We start from the raw sequence: 13,723 nt of genomic DNA on the forward strand, positions 1-13,723 counted from the left end.
GATGGTCGTAAAGTTTTATTCAAATTCAAAAATACCTCCCATGTTTCTTTAGTGAAAAGTCAAAAAGATGAAGATTGATTATTGTGCATTGTAGTGAAGTCAAATGCAATATATTTACAGTTCCATTGTAAACCATGTGTTTAATTCAACCTGCATCACATTCTACACTGGGGTTAAATCACAGAGCTGTTAGTCATCACTGACGACTGCGCCAGTACCTCTATATCACCACCTTGTGTTCAGTGTGTGTGTGCGTGCGTGCTGTACTGTAGACAACTATACTCAAAGTAAATGAGATGACCTAATAAACGGATTACTTAGTGTAAGGTTGATTAAAATAAATAAATATTTTTTAAATAATGTATATTATTATAACAAAATTGTAGTATTATTTTTAATAGCCCTTTTATCAGTCTATTATTATTATCGTGTGCGCGCATGGGCTTTGAACATGATGAACTATTTGATGCTGGAGTCCAAACAAGCGCTATAGCTTTCTATTGGTCGACTACAACGACAGGGCGGGGGATAGGCACATGTGTTTTCAAAGTCCGCCCGTGCAAAGCAAAGTATCTTCTTCAGCTGAAGAGGTTGATGGCAGTAATTACGATGTCTATCCGGATATCAAATATGAACGGTGGAACCCAAATATGGATATTAACGCAAAAACCTACCTGGATGCATGGGATGTATTAGAATAAATTACCGCTGATTTGCTCTCGAAAGATCAACAGGTAAACAATGTCCCGTTACTTCGTTCTAACGGTGTAGTCTACGTGGGAATAACGGTTCAACCGTGAATAACGAGTCTTTTGTATAATGTTAGCCTACAAATTGAACCGGACATACCCTACTTTATTTCTACAAAGAGTGATCATCTAAAATATAACCAAAGAGGCCCAGACAGTGTTCATGCAAAAATATTGTTATTTATTTCAGTTTTACTGTCTTTGATGAGGCTGTCTCATATGTATAGTGTTCAACAAGCACTTTTTTCGATATACTTCAGAGAGTTAAGGAGTTAAGTATTCTGTGGGTTATAGGCTACTAATTGTGTGGGTATCGATGCGTCAGCGAGATTCAAGTATGTTTAATTTAAGCTACTCATATCCAATGAATAGCCGAGGTAATGCTCCCTTATCAGTTGGAAAGTGTTTTGACTTGACAACGAAACATAAACCGTTACTTTCTTCCTTTCCACCTGTCACGCAGAGAAAAAAGGAGCCTGTAGGTCAGCCCAGGTTGATATGATTATGCCCAGTAGCCTACACCCATTGCTTCAGAAAATAAATAAATAAATATAATTAATTGAACAGTGTTTATTCATCGCTGTTTCTTATAGTGTGTTTCTGTATTTGATTATTCAATTGGCGGTTATAGACCTATGCATGAATTATGACAGTCGGCCTAGCCTACCTAAATATATTAGGCTACACTTATTTGATTAAGATTCGAATTTAAAGTTAGACTAGGAAAAATATTTCTCTCAATCATAATGTTAAATCTGACAACCCTGATTCAAAACAATGAATTAAAGCCAACTGTCAACCCTGACATCCCATAGTAACAGGTCATTCCATAATGAATGGTGCTGCAGTGCTGCTGAATATTGGATAGAAATTATTGATCTATTTTTTGCAATAATATATATTTTTTAAAGGAGCAGGTTTATGCAACCAGTTTCCATCTGTCTCAGCTGGTCCTAATTGCACGCAGGCAAAATAAACAGTTGCAGTCTGTGTGGTGCAGCTAAGCCCAGTGCATACAGTCACACTCTGATGACCTGGTTAGATAAGGGTTGATGTGGAATCTAATGAATGGACTTCACAATGACAGATTTCATTTCAGGAAACAGATTGGGCGTAACTGAGGCGTGCTGTTTGTTGATTTCCAGCCCAGTCTTATTTGTTGTCCCTGACTTTCTGGACTCGGTAGACAGTATCAGTTTGATACTGTAGCCAGCGTCTCTGCCGGTGTCTGATGTTCATGTTCTTGGTCTGTCATATTATGTCAGTGTGTATACAGGATATCGTTCCATTGGTTTATCCTTTCATCATTAAGCTTGTTTTAGCCTTGAATGTATTTAGTGGTGTTGTGGTACAACGCAGGTATTGGTAGATGGTCAGTGGGGCCAAATTACTTGTTAGAGAGCAAGGAAGCATAGTGATTATGAGGTGGTTGCGGTCTGATTTGGCCTGTTAATTGTAATGTGTGGTGGTGTAGTTAGTTAGCTGGAGAAGATTAGGACGTCCCATAGGAAGCTCATTCACAGTGAACCAGCCTCCATCTCTCTCAGGATAGTAGGCCTGACCTATGGGTCATACGTCGCTACATGAAATATTCACCGATAACCTCATGAAGTGCAGATGTAAAAATAGATCCAAGTTATTTTTATTTTGTAGTTTTATTTCAGGTGTTTCACTGATCTAGTGGTATCTCAAGAGTTCAGCTGTCTTGTGTGTTCACCACAAACATGATGGATTCATCATGATACATTACATTTTAAGTAGGACTTTGTCCATTTAAAATAAATACTTGTTGAATTACTTTTTGTTGTTGAAAGAGAGTATTGTATATGGAATTACAAGGGGATGCAGAAAGGTGGGAGGGATAGTTTGGGAGGTGGAGTTGGGGACTAAACCCCAGTCTCCGGAGGGAACAGTATATATGCATAGCTCCCCAGGAGTTAGAACAAATTAAGTCCCAAACTCCCAATAATGCATCATGCAAATCAACACTAGTTTCTATTCCTAGTCAACCTGACAGTGACATCACTGGATGAGTAAAACAGAGATGAGGGACTTGGATGAGATGGAGCTTTCAAGACAACTGGGAACTCTGGGAAAAAATCATGATGTCAGTGATCTTCATGTTGGAAAGTCAGAGTTCTAGAAAGATGCCTGAGTTTCCCGACTTGGAATTCCAAGTTGGATGCTTGTTTTTTTCCCAGAGTTCCCTGTTGTCTTGAACGCACCTCTGTGCGTTTTCAAAGTCACATTCAGTGAAGAGTGCAATATTTTCAAGGGATAATTAAATTCATTAAATGATACACACTGATTTCTTCTACTTTAGAGCTTTTATCTTTTACAATCAAAAGGCCGACTTAGTGTACATCAATTGGTAACAGCCTACTCTAAATACCAAGCGTTTACACCAAGGGAATTTGAGAGTGTGGACACGTATTCACTATCCAATATGTTTCATTGGACAAGACAGATCACACTTCATAACGAGACACAAATGTGTCTTTTCAACCCGCAAGGGCCAACCAAAATAACCATAGTGTGCAACCGACTGCCTCTCACACGGGACTTCATCCAAATGACATCTTGACCTTCTCTCTGTGACAGTGGTTCAAATCACTGTTAGTTGTTTTGGCATTAGGGTGGAAGTAAGCCGGCAGACAATAATTCATACCCTGTGGTGCATTCTAATGGCTCTCTCAGGCCACACAGATGCAGTCGATAGTTACTGGGTTTTCTAGTTCAGTTGTCCTTGTTGCTCTGTTGCATGCACTGCAAGGTTATTGTTGCTTTAAAAGAGACCGTCCTGTATAGAGCTCGTTTACAGGCTGGCCCTTTAAACCTGATTACATGACTACGTTGTAGAAGTTGTTGAGTTAAGAGTAGAAGAAGAAACTGAACAGGTGTTATTCTATTCCCCTAGTAGATCATTGAAAGATCCCACAGAAAATATGGACTAAAATATGTCTACTTAACTGTTACAGTGGGGGACAAGCATTGGACATTAGCACTATGTAAATAAACAATTGGGGGAAAAATATCAAGTAAAAAGATATTGGGAAAAGGTATGATCACTGATCTTTTTTGCAGAAACCCACATACATGGACACCACAGGAGAACGGCTTATAATAATGTCAGAAACGGAGCAAATGGAATGGCATCAAACACCTGGAAACCATGGAAACCATGTGTTTGATGTATTTGATATCATTCCACCGATTCAGCTCCAGTCATTGCCATGAGCCCGTCCTCCCCAATTCAGGTGCCACCAACCTCCTATGATGGATACACATAGTGGTTCCTTTGTGCTCCAATGACTTGTTTGATTAACATGAACCTGATCTGTAATGTGACTTTCAATTGGCTGGTCTAGCCTAATTAATACCAGCACTAAGCAGAGCTGAGAGGATCTGTTATCTTGTCAGCTGACACAGAACTGGAATAAAACATGTCTGTCATGTCTACAATCCCAGAGCCCAACATTTACTTAAATATTCTAAAATGTACAGTAGAATGTATTTACTTCCGTGTGAATGGTCAGGTTGTGGCGCTGGCACATTTGAGTGTTGAATGCATCATTTAGACAACAGGTTGAACGCCGCTGATCTTTCCTTGTGGTTCCACCGATTAGTCTTAACCCAGACTTTTCTTTTTGCTTGTCCTTTCCACAGCCCACTTCACTGATGAGGTCCGAGACACCCATAAGAGAGGAGGACTGAGCAGGCCCCTCGCCAGCACGGCTCTCCTCTGGAGAAGCCCAGGTGCAACAGCAGCAGGGGCAGCTTTTCCCCATCCGACTCCCTAGGACCCAAAAGTCCTAAACTCCACATTTCCTCTCTTAGTGGGTCCCCGTCGAGCGTTCAAAACTGTTTCTCCAACGCTTCTACCAAAAACTCAGACTGTTTTCCAGAGCAGAAGCAGCGGTTGGGCCCAGCTGCTCCTCCTCCCAGGGGGAAGCCATGGGGAGCGTGCGAAGCCACCGCTACAGCATTGTCTCCTCCGAGGAAGACGGCATGAAGCTGGCCGCCATCGCTGCCGTGCCCAACGGCTACGCCAACGGCACGGTGGCCAAGGTTCACGCGGCGCAGCAGCCGGCTGTGAGCCGCTTCGTCCAGAAGGACGGCCACTGCAACGTGCAGTTCATCAACATGAGCGAGAAGGGCCAGCGTTACCTTGCCGACCTGTTCACCACCTGTGTGGACATCCGCTGGCGCTGGATGTTGATCATCTTCTGCCTGTCATTCCTCCTCTCCTGGCTCTTCTTTGGCTTTGTCTTCTGGCTGGTAGCGCTCTCCTACGGCGACCTGGAGAACGAGACGCAGATGTGCGTGTCTAACGTCAACAGCTTCACCGCCGCCTTCCTCTTCTCCGTGGAGACACAGACCACCATTGGCTACGGCTACCGCTACGTCACCGAGGAGTGTCCCGTGGCCGTCTTCATGGTGGTCTTCCAGAGCATCTTCGGCTGCATCATCGACGCCTTCATCATTGGCGCCGTCATGGCTAAGATGGCCAAGCCCAAGAAGAGGAACGAGACGCTGATCTTCAGCCACTATGCTACGGTGGCCATGCGGGACAGCAAGCTGTGCCTGATGTGGCGCGTGGGGAACCTGCGCAAGAGCCACCTGGTGGAGGCCCACGTGCGCGCCCACCTCCTCAGGTCGCGAACCACGGCCGAAGGCGAGTATATCCCCCTGGACCAGATGGACATCGACGTGGGCTTCGACAGTGGCGTCGACCGCGTTTTCCTGGTGTCGCCCATCACCATTGTCCATGAGATCGACGAGGACAGCCCCTTGTATGAGATGAACAAACAGGAGCTGGAAACGTCCCAGTTTGAGATGGTGGTGATCCTGGAAGGTATGGTGGAAGCCACGGCCATGACCACCCAGTGCCGCAGCTCCTACGTGGCCAGCGAGGTTCTCTGGGGCCACCGCTTCGAGCCAGTCCTGTTCGAGGAGAATAACTACTACAAGGTGGACTACTCGCGCTTTGAGAAAACCTACGAGGTGAGCAGCACGCCCCAGTGTAGTGCCAGGGACCTGGCCGAGAAGAAGTCTCTGGTCTCTTGCTCCAACTCCTTCTGTTACGAGAACGAGGTGGCCCTTGAAAAAGTGGAGATGGAGGAGACGTTTGACGAGGAGAAAGAGGAGGATGGGGAGGAGAAGGAGGAGGTAAAAATGGAGGATCAGGGTGCTATTGAGAACGACATTGAGAACGCAACACTGGAGGAGACAAACACAGACACAGTCTCTGTACATTCTGAACACAATCAGGATACCAGGAGTCTGACGATGCCTTCAGAAGCAAGGCCTCTAAGACGAGAATCAGAAATATGACTGCAGAGATGTTAGGGGGGAAATACTACATGAAATACTATTATGATAGGTTTGACCTTTGCTCCTAACGTCTGTCTGTACTACTGCAGGATGGCTTGACTGTGAGGTGAGTGTCATTTTCTGAGGAAGACACTCAGGCACAAGCGAATACAGAATTAACAGACCAGAGAAAATGATGCAATATTATTTATTCTCTTTACACAAGTCCCTCATCTGGTGGGAAGCGATGGTAGATTGACTGAGAGGAGTTGATGGCTCTTCTGGCCCGTGGCACTATAGGAATGAGACGGGTTAGGTAGCATTTTATACAGTGTGTGTGTGTGTGTGTGTGTGCGTGCGTGCGTGCGTGCGTGCGTGAGCCTTTGAAAGTTGCAAGAGAACATTGGAAAGTTGTCACATTGAGACACTCCACATGAAAAAATTATATATACCTATACTTTAGAAGTATTACTATATTTATATACTATAGTATTTACTGTAGTGTTTTTGTGGATCTGTCTGTAGTATATTGTAGTATTTTCTGTAGTGTTTTTGCAGACATTACTCTAGTATACTGTAGTATTTACTGTAGCGTTTTTCTAGACATTACTGTATTATACTGTAGTATTTACTATAGGGTTTTTGCAGACATTCCTGTAGTATTTACTATAGTGTTTTTGCAGACATTACTGTAGTATACTGTAGTTTTTACTGTAGTGTTTTGCAGACATTACTGTAGTATACTGTAGTATTTACTATAGTATTTCTGCAGACATTACTGTAGTATACTGTAGTTTTTACTGTAGTGTTTTGCAGACATTACTGTAGTATACTGTAGTATTTACTATAGTGTTTTTGCAGACATTACTGTAGTATACTGTAGTTTTTACTGTAGTGTTTTGCAGACATTACTGTAGTATACTGTAGTATTTACTATAGTGTTTTTGCAGACATTACTGTAGTATACTGTAGTTTTTACTGTAGTGTTTTGCAGACATTACTGTAGTATACTGTAGTTTTTACTGTAGTGTTTTGCAGACATTACTGTAGTATACTGTAGTTTTTACTGTAGTGTTTTGCAGACATTACTGTAGTATACTGTAGTTTTTACTGTAGTGTTTTGCAGACATTACTGTAGTATACAGTATAGTATTTACTATAGTATTTTTGTTTTATTCTCATTTCTATTCTCTTTTGTTATCTGTCTGTGGCACAAATTGGGATGTGGGGGAAGGGAATGTGCAGGACATATGCAAATGCAATATTAGCACAGTACAGTATTCTACAGTATACTACAGTTTGCTACAGTTTAATCGCTGTAAACGCAACAACCAAAGAGATGTTTCTATTAGCATATTTTGTAAATATGAGCTGCCCCGATATTTTGAATTAGCTTAGTGAATTAGCTTAGTGTTGTTTCCTTGGACTAATTAAGGGTGGCTGGAGAGGGATAGTGTTCGTAGCAGGGAAGGAGTGTTGTATTCCCAATCAACCAGCCTCTCCTATTGTGTTCTCAACTTTTCAAATAGCTGTGGAAATATAGGAAATGTATGTTACCCAGAACAAAGGGAAGAGATCATTTTTTGTGTAAAAGATTGTGTCAGTTAGATTTCAAGAGATGTAGCTACAGCATGTAGTTATTTTCTTCATTTTACTGTTGCACAGTTTAAAATTATACACAGCTTAATCTCTGTACAAAAAGTATATTTAATTTTTCACCCTTTGAAAATAATCTTTGAAGATTACATGTAATACTACTAATTTGGCCACAGTTTTCCAACAGGTAGTCTTCCTCCATGAAAACAACCCCCATCTATGGTGTGTGTGTGTGTGTGTGTGTGTGTGTGTGTGTGTGTGTGTGTGTGTGTGTGTGTGTGTGTGTGTGTGTGTGTGTGTGTGTGTGTGTGTGTGTGGCGTACATCTGTGCATGTGTGTATCTAGTGCTGCATAGCTCATATTAGTGTGGTACTGTACATTATGCTTCAGTCCATCTTCTTGTTGTCTTAGTACAGATGTAGGATCTTAATTTGACCGGTATTGTCACAGCAAAATAATCCTGCAGCAACCAGATTTGAGCATTTAGTCTTTTTCGCCAATGTAATGTTGCTTGATCAGTGGTTAGGCTATTAGCTGGCCAAAGTTAGGCTACATGAAAAGTGCAATACTGATAATATGTTAGTGTGGGTTTTCAGTGAATGTATGTAAATCGCCAAGCTCATCTGCGTTCCTCCAGCCCAGTAATATTTTCAGCGGCAACAGAGTGGTGAAATTAAGATCCTACATATTTATAGCATCTTTTGCAACGTGAGTCTTAACTCAAGTCTCAGTAACATGAGCCATCACTTGAGATCTGGCTTTAAAACAGCTCACAGCTCGCCTGGTCTTGTCACAATGAGTCCTGCGCTGATTTTGGTCAGAAGGAAACATAAGACACATGCAGGATGTGCTCCTGAGTGTCTTATCTCTCAGTGATGGGGTCATAATATTGTGTAGCTTAAACGTTTAAAAAGATAGAGCCTCATTTGGAGGAAGAAAACACAAACCGCTCTGCTTATTACAACCGCATCTAGCGCCAAACGGAGGTTACTGACCTAACCCCGGTTCTATGAACCAAGCGCGATTTAGTTCATTTAATTTCAGTTTCTCTCATGACCCCATTTTAAAATCAGGCAACCACACATGAGGTAGCAATCCCTACTTAGGTAAACGCTGACCTAGGATGAGATGAAGAAGGATAAGACAGTGATTTCATTCAACGGAACTCCCACTGAATAGATGTGTTAAACAGGTCAATTGAACTGGACCAAAGCAATGGAATTGCCATGGAAATGCGTGGGGGAATGAGCCGTGGGGGAAAGCTCCCGAGTCTCCTCATTGCCCCCCAGCAAAATGTGCCTACATTAAGGCAATATTTTATGTGTACAGTGCCTTCAGAAAGTATTCATACCCCTTGACTTATTTCTCATTTTGTTGTGTTACAGCCTGAATTGTAAATTGATTAAATATATGTTTTTTTCTCACCCATCTACCAGGTATCCCTCTTCCCCTTTCCTTCACACACCATACCTCAAAATGACATCTACCAGGTATCCCTCTTCCCTTTCCTTCACACACCATACCTCAAAATGACATCTACTAGGTATCCCTCTTCCCCTTTCCCTTACACACCATACCTCAAAATGACATCTACTAGGTATCCCTCTTCCCCTTTCCTTCACACACCATACCTCAAAATGACATCTACTAGGTATCCCCTTCCCTTTACACACCATACCTCAAAATGACATCTACTAGGTATCCCTCTTCCCCTTTCCCTTACACACCATACCTCAAAATGACATCTACTAGGTATCCCTCTTCCCCTTTCCCTTACACACCATACCTCAAAATGACATCTACTAGGTATCCCCTTCCCTTTACACACCATACCTCAAAATGACATCTACTAGGTATCCCTCTTCCCCTTTCCTTCACACACCATACCTCAAAATGACATCTACTAGGTATCCCCTTCCCTTTACACACCATACCTCAAAATGACATCTACCAGGTATCCCTCTTCCCCTTTCCCTTACACACCTCAAAATGACAAAGTGAAACTTGTTTTTAGAAATGTCTGCTAATTTATTGAAAATTAAATAAATAAATATCTAATTTACAAGTATTCACACCCCTGAGTCAATACATTTCAGAATCAGATTACAAATGAATTAATTTGTTAAAAATTCCACTTTGACATTATGGGGTATTGTATGTAGATCACAGAGACAAAATCAACATTTTATCAATTTACAATTCAGGCTAAACACAGCAAAATGTGGGAAAAGTGTGAATACTTATTGAAGGCTCTGTATTTCACCCTGTGTTGAGGTACAAATCAGAGTATATTGTTTGTATGGATGTCAACCCCAACACATGTTGATGTCATCGTCACCAATCAACTGCATTACAGTTAAAAAAACAAATTTGACTACCACCACAGATTTCTGTATGCTAGCTATGCTTATCAGCTTATACGAACGGGAGTTAGCATTTAGAAGTCACTTCTTCCAGACTTCTACGAAAACAGCCAAATATATCAAAATCGGACTTAATCCTTGCGTCAATCTAAGTATTTCACCTGTTTGTCTATCTAAGTAACATAATAAACAAAACCACATAAAAATCCGTCACTTTAAACTAGAGATACATTTTTTGTAAGACGGAAAATCGGTCTTTTCACGAAAACGGCTGTAGCAGAAAACGTCTGTAGCATCTGAATGGTTTGGCCAACAAACTAATATGACCGTTCTATGGAAACACAATGGTGATCTCCGTTTTGCTCTACGACCCCCATAATCCCCATGGGACTTGTCTGAAGTCAGTAACGCTGATGTGCCAACTTCTATCGGTAGTGTCCGAACCGTTTGGGCTACAAACTAAAATGACCCCACTGTGGAAAGGGGAGACTCTCACCAACACATCTGCGTTCCATTGACTCCTTTACCGCATCTATGGACGAATGAATTGGATTAGAACACTTGGTTCCCATCTTTTTTGACATCATCTCTGTCTCCTTCTGTATGTCAGTCTGGGCTTGTGTGTCAGGCCAGACCTCTCAGGATCCAGACCCCTCAGGATCCAGACACCCTGAGCTAGAAAGCTGGAAGGGAGTGTGCAGGTGAATGTAGGTAATAAAGTGCTGCTAAGTTACATGTGTACATATGGTTAGAATGAAACGTAGGAGTCAAAATGTATTGTTTGTCTATTAAAAGTATCCATTTTGAATAACAGTAAAAATGTGGAGGTACTTATTTCATTGAAAACCATGTAGAAAGACCTGATTCTATCAGTGTTATCAGTTATCCAAAGCTACAGTGCACTTTCCTCTTCAAGAGAACCCCCCCTCCCCCCCTCCAATTCCATGACACTGACACTAGAAACCTTTTATTTATTCAGTTTTTGCATAAAGCCAAATGTACATAAAACCTTTGTCTGTTCTTTTTTTTGTTGTTGATTTGAAACCATCTGTTATCACATAATGTCGACTACTACTGTGTATTTAGATCAGTGTTTTGGCCTTGTCTGACTGGGGACATTACAAACCTTGTTACTTTGCTGTGTGTGATTAGTCTCCTTAGGCAGACGGGGTTACCTCCCACAATGTTCAGTGCTGTTGCCCGAGGTCTGGGAAGACTAGTGTGTGCTGGGTCTTGTGAAGAGGGAGCAAAGCTGTTGTTTTGTCACTTCTGAAAGGACCAGCACTTTGTGTTGTCACATTGCTTTAAGGCATGGTGCATAGAGAACGAGGCGGACAAGTTCTCTTATCTTTCAGACACAGACAGTGCGGCACACAAAAGCTGAACAGACAGCAATGTGTGCACACATACAGGCACACAAACGTACACACTAATGCACACGCACTAAAGAGCTATAGTCATACAAAAATATGGAGCTTATTATTCTGGCTATATACAGTAGGCCTAACGAATCTTCACAATTTGTTACCGTAGACATGCACAAATTCTACTCCGAATGTACGTTTATTGTTGAAATTGTTTGCAACTTGCTCAAAAGTGTCACTTTTTATTGCCTATGTCGTTAACATAGACAAATACAAAATGTTGTATTTTTTATTGTTAGCAAATTCTTCATAAGAAAATGTGTATCAGATTATACATAAGAGAATGTCCATGATACACTGAGTTTGTGTGTATTGGGTTGTCATAAGGGGATGCCAGGTCAGTGTGTATTGGGTTGTCATACAGGGATGCCAGGTCAGTGTGTATTGGGTTGTCATACAGGGATGCCAGGTCAGCCACTGGAACGTCCCGTTTCGTTCTTCCCTTCTATGTTCCTTTCATCTTCTTCTTTTGAGTCTATTTTTCTATCAGAGTCTTCCTATAATGTCCTGCACAAACCAGAAGTTGTACAGATTTTTTTTAATTTTGTGAATTATATTGTAGATATATATTAATATTGCAGTTGTTGATAATAATATTATTATTATGTCTGTGACAATTTTGTTGAGTCTTTTTCAATAAAAAGTAACATAAATCCTCAAAAACATTCGTTCTGAATGACTGGTGTTTGTTGAATGTGAACCTTTACCACATCAACTACAAGTGGTTCAGTTACAGTACGGGTATATACACATTTGAGCCTTTGTCTCACAACAGCAGGCCCCGGCCTATGCAATCCAGTCAGAAAGACAAAGCATCTAGCTATGTTTGTTACGGTATCTATGTTTACATAAGGTGTGGAAAATATCGGATTTCTAAGGGGGTTGATCTTTAAAAAGATGTCAGTTTATGACCTACATACTACATCAGAGAGAGAGAGAGAGAGAGAGAGAGAGAGAGAGAGAGGGGGAGAGAGAGAGAGAGAGAGAGCGAGAGAGAGAGAGAGAGAGAGAGATAGACAGAGACAGACAGAGAGACAGAGAGAAAGAGAGAGAGAGACACAGAGAGAGAGCGAGAGAGAGACAGAGAGACAGAGACAGACATAGAGAGAGAGAGAGAGAGAGAGAGAGAGAGAGAGAGAGAGTGAGAAAGAGAGAGAGAGAGACAGAGAGAGAGAGAGAGAGAGAGAGGAGCCCTGATAGAATGAACTGAACGGGGGCTGGTTGTGTTGGAGGCTCCCTCAAATTTAGACCAATGGCCCAGATTCCAAGCCATTCGCTGTCAGAGCTCACACCATCCATTTATTCACCAAACTTGACTGACTGAAAAGTTTAGCGAAGCCCACAGAGACACCAAGCTATTTTAATCCCCCTCCTCTGTTGGATGTCATTTTGAACGGCAGGCATGGAAGGAACGCTTCACTTTGGTAAACTATGGAAAAAGGACAGCTGTAATGTGGTCCTGAACTGCAGACTACTGACATGGGACAATGTCATGCTTTTACAATGAATTCAGTTGTACCAAAAGCTTTCTTTGGAGTTATATTGCGCTCATTTGTAAATTGTATTGATTGGTACACAAGCATGTCGATATGAATCTTAACATATAGTCAACGTCTAAAAGAGAGAGGGGACAGAGAGACTCCGAAAGAGAACAGTCCTAAACCTTTTTTATGATGACTCTTCATTCAAGGTTCATATTACATTCACAGGTCATTCGCTTAATTCATAGATTGTGTTGATAATAGCAGCTGTGGGCTCTGATGCCGTTTTATCCTCTGCACGACAGGCAAGCACATATTATGTAACCACCTCCCCAGAGTCCACAACTCCAGAGGGGATAGAAAGGCTACTGAGTGGTTGTTAGAGTCACAGTAGAAAGAGACAACGCCTACATCGACTCAGGAAGACATTCCAAATATATTCATTCATCATCAGTACACCTGGAAATGAGAGTGTTCCTATCTTCCATGGAAACACATTGAGTCAACACAATTCAGATGAGTTTCCAACTGTGGGCAGGAGTCTGACAGCATGAGGGGAAGTCAGAAGATCGATCAGACAGCCAGGGAGGCAGTGAGTCCATTTGATTTGGTTCTACTTCTGGAGTGGGTACAGCCCTGGGGCTTTTTCCACATTATCTAATAAAACATCACCAGCGATCACGCTCTGAATGATGAAGGTAATCGTGTTACATTACCTTTTGTTTGACTTCTTTACTTTTACAGATCCTCTAAGAAAATCCTCCGTTAGACCACCCTCACATGGATCAAGAACCTCA

General features: G+C 41.8%; 1 protein-coding gene across 1 annotated transcript; it reads left to right on the forward strand.

Annotated features, from left to right (window-relative positions):
- The first annotated feature begins 531 nt into the window (after positions 1 to 531).
- On the forward strand, positions 532 to 12,108 carry LOC110485278 (inward rectifier potassium channel 2-like). Its single transcript, XM_036939227.2, has 2 exons — positions 532 to 734; positions 4,416 to 12,108. The coding sequence occupies exon 2, from the start codon at positions 4,704 to 4,706 to the stop codon at positions 6,081 to 6,083; it is 1,380 nt and encodes a 459-aa protein (XP_036795122.2). The 5' UTR covers positions 532 to 734; positions 4,416 to 4,703; the 3' UTR covers positions 6,084 to 12,108.
- The last annotated feature ends 1,615 nt before the right edge of the window (positions 12,109 to 13,723 follow it).

This window comes from Oncorhynchus mykiss, chromosome 13, assembly GCF_057628025.1.
Source record: "Oncorhynchus mykiss isolate SJ-2025 chromosome 13, ASM5762802v1, whole genome shotgun sequence".
Taxonomy (NCBI): domain Eukaryota; kingdom Metazoa; phylum Chordata; class Actinopteri; order Salmoniformes; family Salmonidae; genus Oncorhynchus; species Oncorhynchus mykiss.